This window comes from Prionailurus viverrinus, chromosome A1 (assembly GCF_022837055.1).
Source record: "Prionailurus viverrinus isolate Anna chromosome A1, UM_Priviv_1.0, whole genome shotgun sequence".
Lineage (NCBI taxonomy): Eukaryota > Metazoa > Chordata > Mammalia > Carnivora > Felidae > Prionailurus > Prionailurus viverrinus.
In genome coordinates, this window is record NC_062561.1 from 143058185 (window position 1) to 143083999 (window position 25815).

The window sequence follows — 25815 nt, forward strand, 5'->3', positions numbered from 1 at the left end:
CTTTTGGTTTTTTCCTTTCTTTATGGAAGTTTTATAATGCATTTTTTGGTTTGCTTTATAATATTCTGAAGGTATCTTAGAGTCTGTTCATTTTGGGTGATGTCTGGCTGGTTTATTTGGAAAAGCATGTGACTCTTGATCTCAGGGTTATGAGTTCAAGCCTCACATTGGGGTAACGATCACTTAAGTAAATAAATAAATAAATAAATAAACTTAAAAAAAGAGGAATCTGGTCATTTTTCTTCATTTTTTTCTTTGTATTCCTCAAACCAGATAATCTCAACTGAATGATTCATTCTTTTCAACTCACTGATTCATTCTTCTGCCAGCTCAAATCTTTTGAATCCTTTGAGTATGGTTAACAAAATTTATTTCATTAAAAATATTGATATATGTGTACCATGTAAGCAGTGAATACTTACTTTTTTCACATGGCCCTGAAATATTTATCAAAAAAAAAAAAAACAACAGGATTATATTTTAGGTCAAAAAGAAAATATTGTAATTTAATTTATGTAATTTATATTGGCTACATCCTCAGATCACAAAATGCAGTAAAAATTAACCACTTTAAAATTAAAGCACATTCTCTTAAGTAACTTTTGGATCCCCCCCCCAAAAAAATTAAAGTGGAAGTTAAAGATCATTAGAACATTAATGATAATGAGAATACTACACTGGAAACACATGAGAGTGTTTTCTATGTTTAGAAGCAAGTTTTTAAATAAACTAAATATCCGTCTCATGAATCTAGGAACATAAATGCAAAATAAACTTTAAAAATAGAATTAATAGGAGTGCTTGGGTGGTTCAGTTGGCAAACGTCCAACTCTTGATTTTGGCTCAGGTCATGATTTCATGGTTCATGGGTTCGAGCCCCACATCAGGCTCTGCGCTGACAGCACTGAGTCTGCTTGAGATTCTCTCTCTCCCTCCCTCTCTCTCTCTCTTTCTCTCAAAATAAATAAACATAAAAATAGAATTAATAAAAATTACAGATATTAGTGAGTTAAAAAAAGAAAACACAATCTATAAACCCTAAAATGTGCTTTTTAGAAATTATATTTTGTGTTTTTGGTCTTTGAGACCAAAGGACTAATCAAATTGGAATATTTTGGTCAGTGGCTCTTTCATAGACAAACTAGGCCATATAAGACTTTATATAGGCTACACTACTATGATCACTCTCCTTAATGTAATTTTGCATAATATTTAATAGTTTCTACTTGGTAATATTTCTATTTCATTCACACATATGTTGTTTGAATAACCCATATAGTATCAATATGCCTGTATTTTCAGCCATCTCTAGGTGGAGGTGTGTTTATCAGCGATTCTACAGCAGAATGAATTAAATGTTGTCAAGAAAGAATTACTGTTTGACAAAAAAAAACATACATGCTTCTCACTGTAACTGGGATTTCTGGATATTGGACTCTGTAAGACTAACTGAACATCTGGACAACTGAAAGTACCAGAGAATTCAACCAGCCAGGATGCAGCTGAACTATAATCACACACTAGAGTAACTGGTGCCTCAGGGAATTTGTTGAAACTAGAAAACCATTTGACATAGGGGTGAGCAGTTTCTGCATTCTTGGTTAGTGGAATTTGTCCATGAACCTGGAATAACCTTGGTGTGGCTACTGAGGTGATCTTACACAATCATTTTTTTGGAAACAAATGTCTGGCCATTGTTCTCATAGATGTATTGAACCCAATGTAGATGTGTCTCACTGAAATATTAAATTTTGTTTAGCAATCTAAATTGTGTTAGGTCTTTCTAAAGTGATGCCACTACACAGGGGAGGAAATCTTTCTACTAATTCAAAAATAATTAAAAAAAAATTTTTTTTTTAATTTTATTTTAGAGAGAGAGAGTTGGGGAGAGGGGCAGAGGGAGAGAGAAAGAGAATCTTAAGCAGGCTCCATGCTCAGCATGGAGCCTGACACATGGTTGATCCCAAAACTCTGGGATCGTAACCTGAGCCGAAATCAAGAATCGGATGCTCAACCAACTAAGCCGCACTGGCACCCCCACAGTAATTGTTTTTGAGAGATAATTACATTTTATTCAGTTATTTCCTCACAGAAAATCACGAGACTAGAGGGGACACATAGGTCTAATTTCTTCCTCTTTGCATACTGAAAAATGGTGACATAAAACTACACTGGATTATCACAGCCGGCCACATACTGGATAGTTAACATCTCCCAGGTGATCCCATTTGTAACTGAAAGAGGCAGGGTTTGGAAAGTGCACTGTCAACTACTCACTTATTTTGCATAGGTTATGGAGGCCAAAGTATCTCTGAGGGTGAGGGTGGGGAAATTTCTCCTGAAGAAAATGGTAGACCCATTGTCAATTTTCTGGAGTAAAGATAAGGATGGGCTTGAAATAGGAGAAGGGAGAACTGCATTCTGTCACTTGAATGATAGCAGTGAGATCTGACTCTGGTAAAGGAGTCTGGTAAAGGACATAGCAGAGATACATAACTGTGGCCGATCAGAAAACATTGGCTACTTGAGACACACAAAGGCCTGAAGAGGGAGATGGCTGCAGGGGATTCTCAGTACAAGACAATGGCTGACTGACTCTAGGACCAAAATCTAAAATTCCATTTTAGATTTATCTTTTATTATGTTCCAATTCTCCTTTAATATTTTCAAGGCTTCGGTAAAATTTTAAGTATTGCAGGGCAGTGTTATCCGTGCTGCAGGAGTGTAGGAACAGGCCTGTGTACATAACTGAAACAAAATAGTGTAGGAATGTAAGTTCCCCCCATTCTGTTCTCTCCTGCGAGTTCAGCTTAGTGGTGGATGTCAGAAAATTGAACGGCCATTCTGGCTGAGTAGAGAGTATTTGTCCCATACCAGGCAATAGCTGAGTGCAAGTGGACACTACTGCACATGAGACAGCTCTTTTACCAATATTCCAAACGGAGGAAATTGGTTAGGCAATCAGACATATTCTGATAGTTTATAGATGGGACTATCTGGCCAGGAGTTATGTTTGTTCAAGTATGTCAGTCACATAGAGTCGTTCATGTCAGCTAGGATAAACTTGGCAATTAAATTGTAGTACCGTGTGGTACTTTATAATAAGCATGGAAAATTCAGGTGAAGAAATAAATTACCCATGGTTAATAACTAATCATAAAGTTTTATAAAATATAGGATTATTATCTTCTTAAAAATGTCTAACATTGAGAAGAATATAAGAGAGGAAAATTGAGTTTATGCCAAAAGAAAACCAGATTCAAAATGAACGCAGCCTGCTTCCCATACGAAGTTTTCCCTGTTATCTCTTTGATGAGATTGGAAGATTGGAGGAACAGGTTGACCATCAAGACGTGGAGTTAAATGTTTATATGTTAAAAAGAAATGTTTGGCATTTCTTTGTTTATGGGCCAAGGGAACAAATTCCTCTTGTTTCCTGGGAAAATTCTAGAGCATTCAAGATTGTTAACCTTGAATTGTTAACCACAGTGTTTTCTATGATTTTTTTTTTTTTTTTTTTTTTTTTTTTGGTGCATTAGGATTCCTCTTCTGGTGGTTAGTAGTCTTAAATGCATGCTGAGGGGATTATTTGCTTACTACAATAGCACTGTGGGAAATTTAGGTTGATTTACAAAGTACTATAGTTCTTTAAAGGCACAAACCTTCAAAACATCTAACTGGAGACGGGCAGCAAAGAGGGAAGCACACACATACATACACACATATTTGCTTTCAGCGTCAGTTTTATCACAAAAATGATGCAGTTCATTGAAGTGAACTGATTCTACGTATATATAAAATATCTGCAGTGAAATTAGTCAGAGAAAGACAAATGCCACATAATTTCACTCACACGTGGAATTTAAGAAAAAAAAAGAACAAAGGAAAAAAAGAGTCAAAAACAAAACAAAACAAGCCACCAGACTCTTAAGTACAGAGAACAAACTGATAGTTGCAAGAAGGAGGTGGGTGGGAAGATGGGGGAAATAGGTGAAGGGGATTAGAGTATGTTCATCTTGATGAGCACTGAGAAATGTATAGAATTGTTGAGTTGTTTTACTGTACACTTGAAACTAAAATAACACTCTATGTCAATTGTATTGAACAAAAAATCAGATATAACAAACAAAAAGTGAGAGAAAAAATGAGAAACTGTTATTAGGAAGTAGTACGTGGTTTTAGATGGAGGTTGGCCTGAAAATAGACCATTCAGATGCGCGGATGATAATAAATTATACGTAAACACCAAAAGATGGAATTTCTGTGAATTTTGACACTTGCAGATTCTATTTTGATAGAATATTGCAGGTTGTTTGGACACAATTATGAATTTTACAGGCACCACAACAAATTATATGCATAGTTACACTGCACAGACGTTTTAGTATATGTGCTACTGAAATGAGCACTATACTATACAGATATTTTAAGGAGTTAGAACAGGGGTTGGCAAACTATGGCCTGAAGACCAGATTATACCATAGCTAATCATTGACATATTATCTATATGCTTGGAGTTAGTCAAACTGCACAATTTGAGGGCACAGTCCCCAAGATCGCTATCACTTTTGACACCACTGAAAACTTGGAAGATTCCCAAACCCACCTTCATGTTTGGTAGTTTACTAGAAGGATTAATAGAACTCACTCATGATTATGGCTTATTACAGGGAAATGATACAGAGTCAAATCAGCCAAAGTAAGAGACACATAGAATACAACTGGGGAAGGTTCCAAAGGCAAACCTTTTGTTGTCCTCTCCCGCGGAATAATGATTCGTTAATCTGTGAGAAGTGCTGTTTGACAGTGTGTGTAGATTATTACCGATCGGGGAAGATCACCTGAGCTTTGTGTCCAGAGTTTTATTGGATATTCATTCCTTAGGAATAATTGATTGATTGGTTGCCCACATAGTTTAATTCAGTCTCCTGATCAACTGACACCATGTGACTCAGAGCCCTCATTCTAAATTTCACAGTTGGTCTGTTGGTGTGACCAGCTTGCCCTCTAAACAAACATGCTCCTCTATGTTTGTTTACAAACATATGCTCCTCTATGTTGTAAACGAACATCCGCTCCTCTATGAACTATGCTATGGCATAGTTCACCTGCCAGAAGCATTTTTGTACCTGTTGATCAAAAATATGTTACAAATTTAAGATACAATTAACGTCAGTGTCAATGTTTAGTCCTAAGACGTTCACCGGCAAAATACACTAGGAAGAAAAAGTATAATATGTAGGGGATCTTCTTGTTAGGGTTGGACTCAAACCTCTGAATGTTGTTTTGTTTGTTTTGCAGTAAGCGAGGTGATTAAATTTTGGGAAAGAGCCAGTGGTAAGGGGGTTACTATATCATCAATAAACTTTTACTGAGGGTCTCTTTTCAGCAAGGTAAGGGTGAGGCACGCAGTTTTCTAATCTTTCACATATCGGTTCCAGATCACGAGAGAGAAAAAGGGATTGATAGGCTAAAGCACAGATTCATTCGATTCAAAACAGTTTATTCTAGTCTGTAAAGTCAATTATCTCAATTCTAAGCCCTGTAAAGATTTTGAGTTTTTTATACACATCATTTAAGTCAAACTAAGCCATATTCTTTCTCCTAAACTTATTTTTAAATTGTGAAAGTAATGGATGGCCATTAAATAAACGGAAAGTAAAACAGTCCATTGCTTCATTCATCTTCTGATTTTAGGTTTTAAAAATAAAGTTGTACTTCTACATTTTTTTAAAGATTTTATTTTATTTTTTTAAAAGTAACCTTTATGCCTGGTGTGGGGCTCAAACTTACAACCCTGAGATCAGGAGTCACATGCTGTGACTAAACCAGCCAGACTAAACCAGCCAGGCACCCCATACCTCTATTCTTTACACTGTAGATATACTGCCTCTTTCCATTCATATATGCTTATTTTTTTCATGTTATGTTATTCTACATTTTAAAAAGACATTACTTAATGGTTATATAATAATCCTGGCATGGATTTAGTTTGTTGATTTAATCATTTGACTTTAGTTTTCTGTATTTTCTTAATTAATGTTTGTGTTTCTTTGGTGGAGTAAAGCACCAGAATGTTATTCCAAAATCTTTTTTTCAAATTTATGCAAACTGATAGGGCATTCCAGAACCTTTCTCCTAACAGATTATCAGTTACTTGTATGATAAAATACATGCATTTTGTGTATGAATGAAATGTACAAATCAAGTCATATACTTTTTTTAAATGTTTTTATTTTATTTATTTTTTTTAATTTTTTTTCAACGTTTTTTATTTATTTTTGGGACAGAGAGAGACAGAGCATGAACGGGGGAGGGGCAGAGAGAGAGGGAGACACAGAATCGGAAACAGGCTCCAGGCTCTGAGCCATCAGCCCAGAGCCCGACGCGGGGCTCGAACTCACGGACCGCGAGATCGTGACCTGGCTGAAGTCGGACGCTTAACCGACTGCGCCACCCAGGCGCCCCTGTTTTTATTTTATTTTTGAGAGAGAGAGAGAGAGAGAGAGAGAGAGAGCGAGCATGGGCAGGGGAGGGGCAGAGAAAGAGGGAGACACAGAATCTGAAGCAGGCTCCAGGCTCCGAGCTTTTGGCATAGAACCTGATATGGGGCTCGAACTCAAACTGTGAGATCAGGACCCAAGCTGAAGTCGGATACCCAACCAACTTAGCCAACCAAGCACCCCAGTTTTTTTTTTATTTATAATTTTCTTTACCTTAACCAATACTATGACATATTTAATACTATGTCTCATTTGTATGTTTAATGGAGTCGAGTTTCTAGAAATTTTGCATGTGAGGAAGGAACAGATATCAGTGTTGTCTAGTAAGGATCAGTGAAATTTGTCTTGGTCGGTATGGTTTGTTCTGAGATGTGCTCACTGGGTTAAAGGATTAGCTCTTTATGATTCTGCAAACCAGAAGGCATGAAGTATGGTTTTTTTTAAAAAAAATTTTTTTAATGTTTATTTATTTTGAGAGAGAGAGAGAGAGAGAGAGAGAACAAGCAGGGGAGGGGCAGAGAGAGGGAAAAAGAGAATCTCAAGCAGGCTCTATGGTGTCAGAGCCAAGACGGAAGTGGGGCTCGATCTCACAAACTGTGAGATCATGACCTGACCCTAAATGGAGAATCAGATGCTTAACTGACTGAGGCACCCAGGAGCCTGTGGAGTGTGGTTTGAATTTCAAGTCTGCCTCCTAGCTGGTGGCCTTGGTGCCTCCACCATCGCCACTGGATGTTAAGACTTTTCTCTATAGGTTCCATCACGACCTCTCTCTTCTTCCACCCAGAAATATGTAATATTGCCCCCCTGCTGCTCAGCCTAACCCCTTCTCTACACTCTCCCAATATTGGCAAAGTTATTGGTTCTGAAGTGATGAATTTCTTTCCTCACATGAGGTAGAGATATGTTTTTAATTCCTCGCTGTGTTTCTAATGATAATACCTCTCTATTTAGTTTCCTCTCTATTACAGCTTTCCTGTCCCTAGGAATTTGGCATGACTTTCTGAGGGCTGGACCAGAAGGTAATTAATTGACTGAGTACCTTACACTGTATCCAGGGTTATCCTGTCTCTCAGACCTTAGCTCCTGTCCATAGAACAAGTCTGGACTCTCTCACTCCCTCCTTCTGGCTGAACCCTTTCCCTACCAAGCACAATGTCTGTGAGAGGATAAAGGGAGAGTTTTTGTTTCCCAGTGGCTTCAGGGCCTCAAGCCTAGAGGCTGGCTGTCAGCATCTCCCACCATCCCTCCCATGATGCCTCACAGTCCTATTATAGTTGCGCTCTGGTGAGTCTGTCTACAGGTTACCCTGCCTGACGTGTTTAGACCTGTCTCAGTTCTCAACCTCTTAACTTGAGCTAATGCTCTGGGACTCTCACTCCATTGATTTAGAAATTATTGGACTTGATTATTTTTGTGTTAACATCAATTTAAAAAATTTCACATCACTAAATCTCCATTGACTTTATTTTTCAAATTCATTTGTGTACCAAACTACAATTTAATCAAGAAACTGGTCTAATACCCTTGTGCAAATGTGATTAATTTCTTCAGAATCTTGCCTGACAAAGTAGATGCTTTCTGTTCTTATTTAGTGTTTATTTATTTTTGAGAGACAGAGGGTGACAGTGTGAGGTGGGAAGGGGTGGAGAGACAGGGAGACACAGAATCTGAAGCAAGCTCCAGGCTCTGAGCTGTCAGCACAGAGCCCGACCCAGGGCTCAAACTCATAAGCTGTGAGACCATGACCGGTGCCAAAGTCAAATGCTTAACCCACTGAGCCACTCAGGCGCCCGCCCCTTTGCTTTGACCTTTGATACCATCCCTTGATTAGTGAGGATGCTTTGAGGTAGGAAAATGTCAAGATCACCAGTCTTGGTCCAGGGATATTGGTGTGGTTAAAGATAGAAAGCTTGCTCGCAACACTGTTTGGTGGCTTTCAAGTGTCTTATAACCAGGCTCCTAAGGAGTGCGCCAGGTTCCATGAAAGAGGGCCTGTCAAAATAAAAAGAGAGGGTCAGGGCTCCTGGGTGGCTCAGCTGGTTAAGTGTCCGACTTCGGGTTAGGTCATGATGTCGCGGTCCTTGGGTTTGATCCCCGCTGTGCTGACAACTTGGGAGCCTGGAGTTTGCTTGGGATTCTGTGAATCCCTCTCTCTCTGCCCAGCCCCTACTCATGCTCTGTCTCTCTCTGTCAAAAATAAGTAAACATTAAAAAAAAATTTAAAAAAAAGAGAGGGTCAAACGAAAAAGTTGTGATTCATCAAAGCTTTGTAAAAAAACTAAAATCATCTCTAGACTCACTAAAACCTCCCTGTGTAAGGCCCATTCCCCAGCAGAACCCAGTGCCTTGGCTAAGATGTCTAAAGAGCAGGAGATGTGAGCAAGTCTCTACTGGCGTTAATGGGAGGAATAACATCCTCCCTCAGCTCCACAGCCTAAAGCCATGCCAAGAGATGGGCAGAAAGTTTCTGAGGGCACAAACGGAGGGAAAACAACTGTGGCAGCTGCCCCATGGACTGTTCCAAAGAAAGGAGGCATGGGCTGGAGATGGAGAGAGCTCTGGTTCTCAGACTCAGAGACTCATGGATATAGTTAGCCACATCCCTGTCATCTGGTAGTTGGCCATTGGGTTACAGTGGCATACTTAACGAACTGACAAGATTATGTTGCTTCTCTAAAAAAAAGCGCCTCAAACAAACAAAAAAAACCAACAAAGAATTCTCTCCTTGGGCAGTATAATAAAGCCTAATGTAGAATGCAACGACAAACAATACAAAACCCCAGATATGAAGCCTCTATTTCACATAATAATTCTTAAAATAACTTTTACATTCATTTCAACTGAGTTCTCATTTTCTCACTTGTGAAATGGAGATAATAATTCTTGCTTCCCAAAGGATTGCTGTATAGGAGAAAATGTGTATTGAGCCTCCAGCATTTCAGTGCCTGACACATGCCAGACATTCAAGAATTTTAACTCTCTCTACTCTCTCTTCCCTCTTTAGACTAGCTATTCCAAATAAAACTGTTAACTTTTTTTTTTTTTTAACTTTCAGCATGAAAGAGGGAGAAAAGAAAGTAAACTTTATTTCTATAAAAACCCAGTAGTCAGATTTGGGGTATTTCTTTTGGGAGATTAGAAAATGGGTTAGGTTGCTGTGATTATTTCCATTCTTACGAGAGTCCCTAAAGACTTAGGCTGAATTTGCAAGTTAAGAATTATAAACTAAAGGAAAAAAAAAAAAGAATTGTAAACTGTCCTTACTCTGAAAACATTTATGAAATTGCATAGCCATTAGGTAATAACAAGTGTGATTATATAATTTATGGTTCATGGAAAAAAACCCACAAAATTTTTCTGAAAATGTACCTACATAAAAACAACAGGAGTCCTTGTTCTGCTTCTCAGACATAGTGCACAAAGTAGTTACAGGACTGTAACACTTATATTAGTACTTCACTATATTTATATGTTACTATATACACATTATTACATATTACTATATATATTACTATGGTTATATATTTTATTATCATTATATAATTTCTATACTATATAACTTATTATATATACTATAACATAGTTATTTTAATAGTTAGAGTGACATATAATGTAATTCATAAATTACATTATATACTATTTACTACATAATTTGGATATTCTACTCTAATGCAATTTTACTTTATTTTCCTTTTTTTATAGTATTTTAAATATGATCACTGGTAAATGCCTCAATATTTAGGTATATATGTATGTGTGTGTATATGTCATATATATATGCGATAACGTCTTTCTGTCTTGAAAATTAAGGGTAATTTCACCATGTTTTTATGCAGACTATTCTAGCCAACAAAATGAACTCTACAGTTAGTTCTTGCATCTCATTGGCCCATGCCACTTAAAACGTTTCTATGATGTCACTGTTCGGAATTCAGAGTTTCAATCCAGAAGGTTTTATCACAGTACTTTGTACAACTGTTTATATTATTAAAATGGTTGTTCTTGATCTTATATTTGAGCTTACTCTGAGTAAAGATGTTATGTGGGATTCTTTTTTTACAAGCTAAGAAATGTTAACAATAAGCAATCATTTCCTGAATACTTTTTTTTTTTTTGAACAGAATGGTGTGCTAGTCTGTGTGAGTAATGTAAAGATGAAAGTTCTCCCTGACTTCAGAAGCTCACATCATGGAGAGAGATACATTCATTAACTCTAAATATTGAGAGTTATCACATATGCTGAGCATGTACCAATAACTTTGTACCCATAGGAGAGGGTATGAGTTCTATAACAAAAATATAGACTTGCTTTAGATACTGTGGGAAAGGAAAGACAAATTTTGATTAAGGGTAGCCAGTAAGGATTTGTCCAGGACATATTGGAAATTTGCCATGAAAGATTGATTGGACTTTGATAAGTGAAAACTGAGTAGGAGAAGGACATTCTTGGTAGCAGGGACTATATGTGCATGGGTAGTCATAGGTAAATGCAGACTCAAAATATACATTTATTTTTGTTTATTGTGTTCCTGTACTACAGAATATTTTAATCCAGTGAATCCTAAAAGAATTACATCCTATGATGTAATTATCTAAAGGATACTCAGACCATTCAGCCTCTATAACAGCATATAACCACCTGGGAAAAGGTAATTTAAAGATAGCTGGTTAAGCTGTGGTTGGGTTAGGTGGTGAGTTGGGAGGCAATGAGCTGGATAAAAGGTGGTGTTGTCAGTCTGTGTATGGGTCTCATTAGGTTACAATCAAGGTATCAGCTGGGCTGTGTTCCTTTTTGGAGACAGAGGGAAGAATCCTTTCCTTGCTCATTTAGGTTGTTGGCAGAATTCAGTTCCTTGTGATTTTAAGACTGATGTTTCCATTTTCTTGCTGGCAGCTGAAGGCTGTTCCCTGGTTCTAGAGGCCACACACATGCCTTGACTCATGATCCCTTTCCTTCATCTTTAAAACCAGCAAGTCTTCTGCATTTACCTTCCACTTTTAAGAACACATTGATTCCATTGGATCCACCTGGATAATCCAGGCTACTCTGTCCATCTCAAGGTCTTCAACTTCAGTCACTTCTGTGAAGTCCCTTTTTGCCATGTAAGATGACATACTCTGAGGCTGCAGGGATTAGAATGTGGACATCTTTAGGCGACTGTTATTTCGCTAACCCCACAGTGCATTTTTTCCCTTTTTTTCGTGTTGTATTGATCTTTAATTATGTATAAAGACTTCCAATCGCAACACCTAGGGACCATTTTACCCACTGCTCTGTTTGGCCACCAGTCTCTTTCCTCTCTCTTCAGCAATGGTGAGCAGATACCCTTTCATGGGGAGGAGAAATCCATGGTTTGTTGCCTTTGCCGAACAAAAGTGTTGGAGAGCCGGGTGGCATCTTTCACGTGAAATACATTAAAAGAACCAGGGTGTCTCTGTTGATGATCACACCAATTCTTCCCAGGTTAGCACCACCAGCCACCATACACAGATTACCCGTATCAAACTTGATGAAATCAGTAATCTATACAGTCTCTAAATCAATCTGGATAGTGTCATTCACCTTGATGAGTGGATCAGGAGAGCAGAGGGTGCTAGCATCATGGGTGACCAGACGAGGGATTCTTTGGTTTCCATAAAGATCTCTTTCTGCACGGCTTATACTTGGCTTCCTCAGGTGTGATCCAGTGAACAGCAAAGTAACCCTTGGTGTCATAGATCAGGCGGAAATTCTCTCCAGTCTTTTCAATGCTGACGACATCCATGAAACCAGCAGAGTAGGTTATGTTGGTTTGGACCTTGCCATCAATCTTAATAAAATGCTGCATACAGATCTTCTTCATCTCTTGTTAGGGCATGCTTAAGTCTGTTCCTTAGGCAAATGAGAGGGAAACATTGTCTCAACTTATGGGGACCAGTAGATGGACAAGGTGCAAACATACTGGTCAGCTTATCCAGCATCCAGTGCTTTGGAGCTGCTACCTGCTTCAGACGCTTCTTGGGACCACGAGTCATGGCCGAGCTAGGCACCAAAAGAGCAATCTCTCAGTGCTTTTATTCTCCTTGGATACATCCTGGAAATGTAGCCAGTGGCAAAAGAGAGGGCCACATATGCTTCTGTTGGGGTATTGTGGGTGTCAGTAGCAGCAGTGACCGCAGGAAATCTTGAGACAGGATCCACTGTGAGAGATGATGACTTTCAGTTTTAACCCGTTGGTGAACCCAGGGTCCAATAATCTTTTGAGGTAAGAAATGTAAATTTCTAACTTGACATTTTCTCAACACTTACCAGCTATATGCTAGCCAGTGTAGAAAACGTGGAATTCAGCCTACAACCCCTGTCCAACAGATTCTCAAATTTAATGTGTCAGACTGAGGGAAAAGCATAATGTTGTGCATCAAAGTTAAGGAAAAAAACCGAGTTAGGGAGGGGTGAGACATTGCCACAGGTTAACAAAACGTTATCTTGGGTCCTTTGGACAACTCTATCATTTACCTATGTTCTAGGTCTTTTAGGAAGTTTCTTGGGAACAACTCCTACATTTTTATCTCATTCACTGCTTTATTCTCAACATCTAAAGTGTTGTTTACCACTCACTAGGTGCTGAATTCATACTTGTTGAATGACTACTGTGAAAACTCAGATCAGAGAGGGGAATTGATACAGTAAAGGTCACAAAGCTGGTTTATGGCAGAGCTGGATCTAGAAACTAGCTTTGATTCTTCATTCTTTCTTGTATCAAATTCAGGAGGCAGCTGGAATGAAAAAATGCAACAAATGAAGCCTCCTGTATGCTGACTTTGTATCTTCCACATAATATTTCTTCTTCCTATATGAAATACCATTAACCAAATCTATCAGTTTAATGTCTGAAATGTGAGTCAAGAGAACTGAGTTCTTGGGGCGCCTGGGTGGCTCAGTCGGTTGAGCATCAGACTTTGGATCAGGTCATGATCTCGCCGTCCATGAGTTAAGAGTTCTGTCGTCGGGCTCTGCGCTGACAGCTCGGAGCCTGGAGCCTGCTTCAGATTCTGCGTCTCCCTCTCTCTTTGCCCCTCCCCCACTCATGCTCTGTCTCTCTCTCTCTCTCTCTCTCTGTCAAAAATAAACATTAAAAAAAGAGAGAGAGAGAGAACTGAGTTCTGTTCCTAGTTCCTCTATTCACTCCCTTTGTCACTGAGGCAAATTACTTACTTGTCCAAAATCAGTTTCTTCTTCTGTCATGAAAGAGCTAAGCTTCCTTTCATTTCTCATGTCCTAGGAGTCTAATTTCATGAAAGCAAATCAATAAGCTCACCCATGGATCATATGTCTGAACATCCTGCTATCAGTGTTCCTGGAGTGTGGTCAGCATATCACCTGTATCAGAATCATCCCAGTCCTTTAAATATGCTGAGTTTGCAATTGTTAAAGAGAATAAATAGTTGCTGATTTGGAGGGATTCCCATTAGGCCATACTTCCCAACTCTTTTCACTTCTATAGATATGGTACACATAAAAAGTGATAATGTTGGGACTCCTGGCTCCCTCAATCAGAGGAGCATGTGACTCTTGATCTTGGGGTCGTGAGTTCAAGCCCCACATTGGGTGTAGAGATTAGTTAAATAAAAACTAAAATAAAGTGGTAATATTTATGTAGCATACTGGGGTAAGAAAGCTTAGACTGTCTCTTTGCCAATGCACATTTCACTGAGAAGCTGCCAGAAGTATCACTGAGTGAGAAAACCAAGTTGCAGAAAAATATGTATATGATCCATTTTCAAGATAATGCCCAAACTCTGTACATGTGATATGTCTACATGAATATTATGTTATATTATGTGCATGTAGATATACAATGTTATAAGAATATTGAAAGGATCATACCAGCTTGTTAAAGAAGGGTAAGAGAGAAGGGGACACAAAGAATAAAGAGAAAAAAAAAGTGAAAACACCAGTATGTATGCTATGAATCCATTTATGCATTTATGTAAAATAATGTATTTGTAGATGAAGACATTTAAAAAATTAAAAATGCAGATCTGTTAAAGCAGAATTTAAAGGATAGGAGATGGGAAGAGGTGGGTGTCTGCATCATTAATAAGTATTCCAAGTCATTCTCTAACAGTCAAGTCTGTAAATCTTTGTATTAGATGCTAATATCATTAGCTGTAAACACAGTGTATTTGGAAATTTCCATCCTGCAATGCAGGCTCAACTGGTACTCACTGTCTTGGAACATAGTAGATGCATAATAAATAGCTGCTGATTTTTTGAGTCATTTGGAGGATAGGTGAAGGGAGCAAGGGCCAAAGTGGTGAGAGAAGCAGGTCATCTGGGCAAGGTCAAGTTCAGGAGAGATGAAGCAAAAAGCATACCAGAACAAATGGGTTGGACCCTCATGCCATTTTCAGACATTCAACCTCTATTTGTTAGGCACTATGTACCTGTTAGACACTTTTCTCTATCTCACATAATACCTAAATAATCCTTTACAGATTCAAAGAGATGAAGTGAGTAGCAGTACTATCAGAATTGGAATTTGAACTCAACACATATTTTGAGCACTAAGCTAATGAACCAGACACATGGCAGCTGCTAAGGATATAGGGTGGTGATCTCAATCGTTAGCTCTTTTTCATATCTAGAATCATGTCGCTCTACCATGATCATCTCTGTCTCTTGTCACTTATTAGCTGACCTTCCTACTCAGCTGCTTAGAAGCAGCTTCTTTTCCTGTATTTCAACTTAGCTCTTGCCAAAGAGAGATTATAGTAAATGTGTGTTGTTTTTTTGTCCATTATCCCTAGCTAGTGTTTTCACAGCGGGGAGAAGTATCATCTCCCAGGTGACTTTGTGTAGTGCAAGGTCCCCCTAAATCTAAAAAGCCTAATTCTAGTTTTTTTTCCAATTCTTAGGCACCTACCAAGTGAGAATAATTCTGGCTCTTGGCCGCTTCATCTGCTAAGTGCTTTTCTGTTAGAGCAGAAAGATTAAAGTGGGGAAAGAGATACTCTCTCATTGAGTTCAGGGGTAGGGTAACAAATGGTACAAAAAATTCTTTTCACGTACCCATTTTTCGGTGACCTCATCCCTGGCGTTGGGGAGCATCAGGAAAAAAAAATCAAAGGTGTATATTTTGCGCCTAAATACCTTTAAGTTAAAAAAATGCATTTTGTCAACCACTAACATTAACTTGGGGACCTTGATTTCTGAACTCGTGTCACCCTCACCCTCGTCCCCCTTGGTTTCCGGAGAAGTAGCCATTATGCAGATTCCGGAGAATGGGAGCAGGGGCTGGACCAAGCCTGGTACTGTATCTTCCCTCTTTCTCAAACCTCCGCCGAGCCAGTCCGCATCGGTAACGCGAGACTGGTCTCCGTGATTTGTCAGTAACCTAGAGTCGAGGGACCGGAAGACTGGAGGCTGAGATTCCCAGGTGGGGTCGAGTGGGGTGTGTGCCCGGAATTCATTAGCGAGGGCAGGCCCCCCACGAGACGTTATCTTTGGAAACAGTGTGGAGCTTCTACCGCTGCCCGCGCTTCTGCGGTCCTGGGCTGGAAGCGTGGTTAAATAGCCGCTCCCTCCCCAGGTATGCAGCCAGCATTCCAGGCTGCCCTCCCAACCTGGGGGAATACTGTCAGTGTCTTTCTTATTCACGAAGTACCACCTCTTTCCCAAGTCACGTTCGATCACAGGGAGCCGATTTTAAATCGATAATAATATAATTAAGTCCAGCCAGGCGCATTCCTCGTCAAGACGCAGGAACCTCAGGCAGGCCCACGGTACGTGGAACGGGTCACTCCGCTCCCCGCTCCCGACTCCCTCCGCCCCTAGTCCCTACTCGGTCGTAGCCAAAGCCCGGAACGCTGGATCCCGGCCCGCATGAACGGGACGGCGAACGGGAGCTGCGCCGCCGGCCGGGAGCCCGTGGCACCGGGCATGCTCAGTGGCGCGGCCGGCTGGGTGGCCCCGAGAGCTGCACCCGGATCTGCTCGGCGGCGGCGGCGGCGGCGACGTGAGCGCGCAGGGGGGCGGCGGCCTCGCTTCGTCTCTCTCTCTGCGCCTGGGTCCGGTGGGTGACGCCAAGCGCGAGAGAGATGTCGGATTTCGACAGTAACCCGTTTGCGGACCCGGATCTCAACAACCCTTTCAAGGTGAGCGTGGTCCCCAGCAGTCTCCTGCCTCCTCGACGCGTCGTTGTTTGTGAAAACGACAAGTTCTTTCGCGCCCCCTGAGCCTGCCCCTCGGCTCCCCTCAGCCGCTTAGTTTTGGTGTTCAGGGCCGCCGCAACCCGTTGGGGGGTCGCGCCCAGGCCCTCGCACCCCTCGTTTGGGGGTTGGAGTGGAACGTCTTAAGCTCCTTCCCCCGCCGCCCCCTCCGCACATTCCCGACTGGCGAGGGTTTTGCCCTAGTCTGGGAGTGGGCCCGCGCGTCGGGAGGGTTCCTGGATCGTCTCTCGGGAGCGAGGAGAGTAGAGCTCAGGGCAGGTGGAGTTGTCACTTGACAGGCGAGTGTGGCTGTCCGGGCCCGGGTTGGGGCCGGGAGGCGGCGGAAAGGGATCGTCCTCGGGTGGGGTTGTCATGGGGACCCGCGGCGGTGGCGAAGAGCTGCGTGGAGTGATGGCAGAGGTGTAGAGGAGAGGTGAGGGCACCGAGTACGCTGCAATTAGGAAAACAAAAAAAAAAGGTTGTGATTTTATTTTTTAAACTTGTGTTGCGCCCACGTACCACCAGCGGCGCTGCCATCCCCCTTCCCCCCATTTGGTTGGGGTTGAGGGTACTGATATCAAAGCAGGAGTTAAAAATAAACAAACACACCTGGAAAACAATAGTGCACGTGGACGACCATCTTCCTACCTAACTGCTGTTAGTAAGGTGAACGACGGGATGTTTTCCAAGCTCCTAGTGCGTCACCGGTTCCCTGGGCTGTGTAAGGATTGCATTTCCTACGTGAGCTTCTTTCTTTCTTGGAGTCAACCTTATCAACCCCAGCTTTGGAAGAGCTTGGCACAGAAACGGGCAAATGAAGGAGGCTGAGATGTTGTGTGCTTAAGCGAATGCAACATCTGAGTAAATCCCTATTTAAAAAAATACTCCAATTTTCTTAATGAACTCAGCTGCTTACACGTGTAATTTGTTTCCAACTCTTGGTCGAAGTTCATTAATTTTTCCTGGATATGTGCAGTAGTCACCTTAATTTGTAGTCACACAAAACGAGAGAGTAACTTGAATTTGTGGTCACACAAGTGTCGCTTCTGGCTTGAGTTTACATTTTGTTACTTGTGGTTTTATCTCTTATTAAGAATTCTGGAAGGGGGTGGAGCATGTGACTCGATCCCAGGGTTGTGAGTTCGAGCCTCATATTGGGTGTAGAGATTAATTAACCATAGAATCTTAAAAAAAAAAAAAAAGTAAAAAAGTCATTTAAGAATATTCTATGCAACTGGGCTGGAACTTTCAGGCTTTAAAGCTGATATGGTTACACTTTAAGGAGAGCCTACCCTCTCAATTTAGTATTTTGTATTACATCATTCCATGTTGTGGAAAATATTGTTCTTTAATCATAGACATTCTGAACAGACATAACTTGCCAAATAGGTGTTATTTAAAAATATTGGGAAGGTATAACATTAAGAACCTATTACCTTTTCCTAATTCAGATAATTCATTGATACTATTTATTCAGCATCTGACAGTTGGGCTGTTTTCTGTTTGGTTATTCCATTTCATGGCTCATTTTATATAGCTAATTCTCTTGTTAGGGCAAGACACTGTTTTCTACTTAGCCTAGACTGCTCTTTTGTGACATATGATGTTGCCATGACACTTTGCTTTTCTGCCATCCGTTACATTGTTGTAGTAATTCTAAACCCACAAGTAGTTTTCCATACTCATTCATTGTGGCATAGAATTATAAACCTTTTTTGTTCCTTATAAGTGGATGCACTCACAGGACAATGATTATTCATCCATAAAATGCTTCCAAGGGATGGATAATTTAGGCCTAGAGAAGACTTGTGTATGACCATACCCTGTTTTTGGCAACTGCCATAGCACTGTGTATCTGACCCTTTATCTTTCCTTTTGCGTCTAGCTGCCCTTTTTTTTTTTTTTTTAATGTTTATTTAGTTATTTTGGCGAAATAGATCGTGAGCAGGGAGGGGCAGAGAGAGGGAGACAATCCCAAGTAGGCTCCCTATCGCATCGATGCAGAGCCTGATGCAGGGCTCCAACTCACGAACTGTGAGATCATGACCTAGGTGGAAACCAGTTGTCAGACGAGGCACTCCTGCCCTTCTTAAAGTAAAGGTTTGCCTCTGTAGCTTATTCTTTCTTCTTTCGGTTTACTTTTATGTAAGTGTGATTTTTGAAATAGCTTTTCTGGTCCTCCCTCCTTAAATATAAAAGTTCCTGGATTTATCATTTTAACTTAAGACCATCCTTCTTTTCAGATTTGTTCTAATTTCCAGTATTTCAGTAATCAAAAATTTCATATTTCCAAAATACATGTTTCACATTTGGCAACCATCCTGATTTCTTCTTGGTTAAAAAGCTGTTTGATTTCTATTGCTTTTTCAGTTCTTCAACATTTCTTTTCCTTCACTTTTATATTAGAAGCACTTGTCATCATCTTCATTTGAACTGTCATGAAAATAATTTGAAGATAATCTCCTTAAATAATGTAACTGTAATGGCTTACAGAATTTTATTAGCTGCTATATAAAATTGTTTGCTGGATTCAATTTATTTTTTTGAGCTCCTGCTTGATTCTAGTGGTTGTGATAGGCTCACTGAAAGAATTCATGGAATTTGAGTAGTTTTTATTGCGCATCAAGAAACTTGGAGTAACTGGAAATATGTAGTAATCTGAAAAATAGATTATTACATGGATGTTCCTGAGAATCTACTCTTGTTATAATGTGGATTTAAAGCTATAGAGGAAAAATATTTTTCACGTAGTCAACATTTATTGTTTTCTGTCTTCTGTTCAGTTATTCATTTATTCCATAGATAGTGAAGAAATATATATCCTTAAGGCTATTAGTCTAACATGTAGACAGACATGTTTCAGAAGTAAAATAGAGTAAAATAATCACCAGAGATCAATAATTTAATACGGTTCTTATAAGTCAGTGTAAGTGTATGAGTAAGTACCAGAATGAGTTGATTCAAAGGAAAGAAAGATTAATGAGTGGTAAGAAGACCTTCATATCTTTTGATATGCCTTACCACATTAATATGCTAATTGATTGGATTGGAAAACTCACTTTGGAAATAAATTTTTATGTAATTAAAAAAAGTAGAACTTTCAAGTCTGGGAAGGGAAAATCTACAGTGACTTATTGAGATCTCATTCTTCGGACGAAAAAAAGCCCAGAGATAAGATATTTCACGTATAGCAATCATTCTAATTTCTTCTTGATTAAAAACTCATGATGCTCATTGTTAACGTGCCCATTGTCTTATACCCAGGTGTAGGTGGTGTAGAATTGGCACTAGAATTTAAATCTTACTCTTAGCTGCTGATGGCACTCTATTTGCTCATTGATTGCATTTCTGACACCAGATTCTTGTTTTGTATTTGGAGTTTGGACTTGAGGCTCTCATACAGAGACAGCAGAAGGACATATTTAAAGGTTTCTGCTCAAGAGTTTAAAACAACTCAGCATTTGATTCTGGCTTTGTCACTAGCTGTGATACCTTGGAAAATTGCTTACCCTCTTTATACCTCTGTTCTGTGAAATAGGATAATAGGATCTTCTCCATAGGGTTGTTAATAGGATTAGATGAACATATATTTAGTATGTAATAAGTGCTCAATGCATGGTGGCTTTAATTCGTTAATTACTAATAAGTAATAATAGTAATTCAAGAAATTGCCTTTAAACACATTTAACTATATTCTTAGGTTAGTGATTTAGTGAAGTTGACACACAATGTTCCATTAGGCTATGGTATATAACATATGATTCCACAAGTCTGTATATTATACTATGCTCACCTCAAGTGTAGCTACCATGTGTTACAACACTATTATAATATGATTGTGTTTACCTTCTCTATGCTGTACCTCCCTAAGGCTTACTTATCTCATAAAAGTTCATGTTCCTTTATACTCTTTGAGGCTGCTAGTAGTGTTTGGCAGGTCACAGTTGAGGAATCATGGCCAAACAGAAGTGGGTTTGCTGTAGGTCACTGCTAGACTAGACCCAGGTTGCCTGAATTCTAGTGCTTTGTCACTTACAAAGGCTTCCCCCCTAAGAAAAGAACTCTATTCTTTTGGGCCTCAAAAATTCTTTCTTACAATAATCTCTTGAAAGTGGGCTACAATTCACCATTCCTTGTGATATTTAAGCTACAGTAATTCTAGTAGTTCTAAGAGTTGAGAACGAGTTGAAAATTGAAAACTTTATTGTTAAAAAGTGACCCGTAATTCAGGGATCCTATCTATTTTGTTTTCATTTATAGTTAGTTGATGTCACTCCTCTCTTATCCATTTAAAATTTATGACTGGATATTGGCTAGCACTAGGAAGGGATTGTGAGGATTTCTTCTGTGATAGTCTAACATTGCTAACTTTATCTTTCAGCTTTAATCTGGGACATAGTGATATTAATTTATGGTCTGTGGTATTTTGTGGTGATGCCAACTGCATAAGTTGGTACTTGATTTTCCTCAAGTTGGTACTTTTAAAAAGCATGTACTGAGCTGCTGATTATATTTCATCAAATTAAGATGCATCATTATTTACCATTGTCTCAGTTGCCTATTGCTGTATAACAATCCCAAAATTTAGTGGCTTAAAACAACAGTTATTTGCTCATCAGTCTGTTATTTGAGCTAGACTTAGTTGGGCAGTTTGTTTTTGAATGTTATTCCCTGGAATCACTTCGTCTCATCACTTATCTGGGGCTGTCACTGGGGGCAGTAATTGGTTCTTTTTTATGTGGCCTTTCTATTAGGAATAGCCTAGGCTTTTTCCATAGTGGGAGTAGTGTTCCAAAGGGCAAGAGGGGAAGCTAAAGGCTTCTTGAGTCATTTTTCTTCTGCTACATTGTGTTAGTCAAAGAAGACACAAAGCCAGACCAGATTAAAAAAGGAGTGGGAAGGATTACATTAGATTTTACTCCTTGATGGGAGGAGGTGTGTCCCTCTTGATACAGACCTAGGGAGTAAAAAGATATACCCAGCATAAAATGATGAGACAAATACAGGATGACCCCTGTAGACATTCCCATTCAAGTATGGGAGAAGTGGGAGACAGCTAGCAGTTGCTTGTCCCTGGCAAGTCTGAAATCCAGCCAGGCTCATTTGTCGGGGCCCCCTAATTTGGGGGCGATGAGTGTTTCTTGAATAGAGCCTTTTTCTGCTACCTAGAAGTCTTTGCCTAACTGTTGTTTTCTTCTGCTTTTGGTTCCAGTCTCTGGTAAGTCCTCTTTTTCTGTAAGAAATGTTTGCAGCTGAGTAGCATTTTCAGTTTGCTTCTTATCCACTAAACGTTGGGAGTCCAGAAGCCTCTTTTCATTGAAATATCTGTTTTATATAGTCCAGGCTGGCCCAAATCTCTCTCTCTTTCTCTCTCTCTCTGTCTTTTTTTAACCAAGATTTAATGTACATTTATTCTTAACATGTGGAACATATAGTATAAAGATTTCATACTGAACAAATGATACTCATTAAGCCAAAAGAAAAAAGGAGGAATTTACTTCAAGTTTTAGCTACATTGTTTGAAATACAAATATGCAGATTTTATCACTAAAAAATCTCAATTGTGTTTCTTCATCAGGAACTTCAACTGAACCTAGAACTTTTTCACATGTCAATTAGAAAGAAAACAAAACAAAACAAATACCCAGGAAAAAGTAAACTAGAAGTTAATTGGCTGTTGAGACAGCAAGGGGTTTTTACAGAGACCTGTACAGCACTGTGCCAAGAGGGGCGATGTCTGGCAAGAGATTAAATAGCTGTGTCTCGCTGTGCAGGTCACCAACTTCACTCATCATACTAAAGGGTAGCTGGGAGGGGGACCAAACTGTGGGATCCCAGGGTACATGCAGTGTACAATGTCATATATATATATGTGTGTGTGTGTGTGTTTGTGTATATATATTTACACACACATATATACACACACACATATATACACACACACATACATATGTATATGTATACACACACATATATACACACACATACACACACACAGGTGGCAGTGCAGCTGCTGCAGCTAAAGGTTAAAACCAGTTCTAAGAGGTGATCTCAGGGTTATTCATACAATCAGGGAGGAGAGAAAGTAGTGTATTGTAGGTTCACACATGATACTTTGGGTGAAAAGCCTTTTCTTTTTTCCTCAATTTTTTTTTAATGTTTATTTATTTTTGAGAGAGAGACAGAGACAGTGCGAGCAAGGGAGGGGCAGAGAGAGAGACAGAATTTGAAGCAGACTCCAGGCTCTGAGCTGTCAGCACAAAGCCTGATGCAGGGCTCTAACCCACAAACTGCGAGACCATGACCTGAGCCGAAGTCAGATGCTTAACTGACCGCCCAGGCGCCTCTCTCAATGTTTAACTAAAAACATTCTTAAAACTGCAGCTTGCTGCTGGCACAGTGTTTTCTCTTGTTTCCATGTGAGACATTATTATTACAGTATGTTTACAGTATCAGGTGTACAGTACATAAAAGGGTCTACACTCCACTGCACAGGCCTCGCTAGTGAATAGGGTCTGTCCACAACGGCGAACTTTCCAGATCCTGGAGGCTGGTCCAAATCTCTTTAACAGTTTGTTGTTAATTTTTACCAGGGTTCAAACTAGCCCTTAAAACACATCTGTAATTCATTTTGAGACCATCTTCTTCAGGTAGAGTGTCAGGGTGCTCTGGATCAGGACTGTTAAGAGATTTAGAAAACATTTTGTCTAGCTTGAGCATCTCCTATGGCTGCTAAAATTTCTCAGGCAGGTACAATGGGCGGCTGTTAGTGTGGGTGGAGTACCTTTTACAAATGCTACGTGGCAAAACTAGTATTTGAACATGATTTTATTTTGGTCTCAAGGCCTTAAGAATTTTTTAAATTTTAATTTTTTGTTATTTTAGAGAGTGAGAGAAGAATAAGCGTAGGAGAGGGGCAGAGGGAGAGAGAATCTTTAAAAAAATTTTTTTAAATGTTTTATTTATTTTTGAGACAGAGAGACAGAGCATGCGTGGGGTAGGGGCAGAGAGAGAGGGAGACGCAGAATCTGAAGCAGGCTCTAGGCTCTGGGCTGTCAGCACAGAGCCCGACATGGTGCATGAACTTATGAACCATGAGATCATGAGCTGAGCCGAAGTTGGACACCCAAGTGACTGAGCCACCCAGGCACCCTGAGGGAGAGAGAATGTTAACTGGGTCCAAACTAAATGTAGGGCCCCATCCCGTCACCATTGGATCATGATTTGAGCTGAAATCAAGAGTCGGGTGTGCAACCAACTGAGCCACCCAGTGCCCTGATCCCATGACTTTAACAATAATCATAATTGAGATGGTGATGGCGAAAACTTTGAAAGTAAAATATTCTTTTGCTGATATGACCAAAGAAAATATTTTTTTTGGAGTACAATTAATATTCAGTAGTGTTGAAATGCAGATCCAGGAAATTTTTTTATAAGATATTTTCTTAACATGAATTCCCAGAGTGATACAGTAATTAACGAAATTAGTAATGGGTTCCTAAAAATGAATCGGCAATATTCTGTTCTTGTCCAACCCGCAGGTATTGTGTTCAATTCCAAGTGCATATTTAAAATTTTTTTTTTTCAACGTTTATTTATTTTTGGGACAGAGAGAGACAGAGCATGAACGGGGGAGGGGCAGAGAGAGAGGGAGACACCGAATCAGAAACAGGCTCCAGGCTCTGAGCCATCAGCACAGAGCCCGACACGGGGCTCGAACTCACGGACCGCGAGATCGTGACCTGGCTGAAGTCGGACGCTTAACCGACTGCGCCACCCAGGCGCCCCCCAAGTGCATATTTAAAGAGTGGCTTGAACAAAACAGGATGTGCCTAAAGAAGTCAGAATGGCCGTAGGTCTGGAATCAAATCCTAGGAAGAATATTTAAAATTACTGAGTGGGTTTAGTCTACAGAAGGCTAAAAGGACGTGTGAGATAGGTAGTTAAAGTCTTCTATAAATTTGTTTTTGCTTCAGGAAAAAAAGTTTAAGGCCAATTGCCAGAGTTTACATGAAGGTAGATTTTTGTCTTAACATGAAGGTTTAAAAAAATCTTTTAGAATAGCCTGACAATGCTGTTTTGGTATGGAGTTCACCAGCACTTGAAGGAATTCAGGCAGAATTTGGATGACGTATCAGAGATGCTAAGGTAGAGATTTTTGTGTTGCAAGTTTTTTCTACTTTGAGACCCTGTAATTGTTAGATTTTTGTGCTTTTATGGACCATTTTGTGATTCATAAATTCTCTTCTGTTGTAATCTATTGATGTTGGGATTGAGTCTGATCATCTAAACTAGATAGGAGGCTTTGTATTTTAGGCGGCTGCTATGCTCTGAGCCTCAAGCTCTGCTCAGAGAGCAGCCCTAAGTGTTTGCTTACATATAGATGATCATGTCCTCTGCTGTGTGGCTGTTAAAATGCTGTCCTCAGTTGACTAATCTTAATTGAAGCTACCTGGCCCAAAGAAAGCCATTTTCTAGATGATCAGGAGCAGATAAGATTGCTTGATGCAAAATTTTGCTCCAACAGGAACAGTGATAGCTCAGTGATGTATGTTTCTCAGGAACATGCACAGAGAAAAAATCATGAAGTCATGGTGGAATAACCATGGAAAGACATGAGGAAAGAGCCAAATTATCTTTTAAAAAAATTTTTTTTAAGTTTATTCATTTATTGAGAGACAGAGAATCCCAAGCAAGCTCTACAACAGCAGTGCTCAGCCTGATGTAGGGCTCAAACTCATGAACCATGAGATCATGACCTGAGCCAAAACCAAGAGTCAGATGCTTAACCCACTGAGCCACGCAGGCACCCCGAGAGCCAAATAACCTTAATCACAAAGCACTGGAGTAGTAATTGTCTAACTAGGGCTTCTGAGGGTCATTTTCTATAATTCCTGTTTCTTAATACAGTTGCTCTTGAACTTTAAGAGATGTAGCTACATTTTGAAGAATTCCAGTCTCTGAAACCTGGCATCCTTCTTTATGTGTGTTTAAAATAGCCTTTCCTCCCCCAGCATTTGAGATGACTTGAGTCTTTTTCTTTCAACCAGAATTGCCAAAAGATAATTGGGAAGTAACATTTTCTTGGCAAAACCATGATAGAATTAAGCCTGTATTT

The 25815-nt window shown here is 39.7% G+C and overlaps 1 protein-coding gene and 1 pseudogene across 1 annotated transcript in view; one reads left to right on the top strand and one right to left on the bottom strand.

Annotated features, from left to right (window-relative positions):
* Positions 1-11692: 11692 nt before the first annotated feature.
* LOC125173254 (40S ribosomal protein S4, X isoform-like) lies at positions 11693-16266 on the bottom strand (annotated as a pseudogene).
* A 199-nt stretch (positions 16267-16465) lies between these two features.
* The window catches only part of SCAMP1 (secretory carrier membrane protein 1), a 130240-nt gene continuing 120890 nt past the window's right edge, over positions 16466-25815 (top strand). Inside the window, exon 1 of the mRNA XM_047872165.1 lies at positions 16466-16643. Within this exon, the coding sequence (XP_047728121.1) occupies positions 16587-16643 (57 nt within the window). The 5' untranslated portion in view covers positions 16466-16586. The remainder of the gene's footprint in view (positions 16644-25815) is intronic.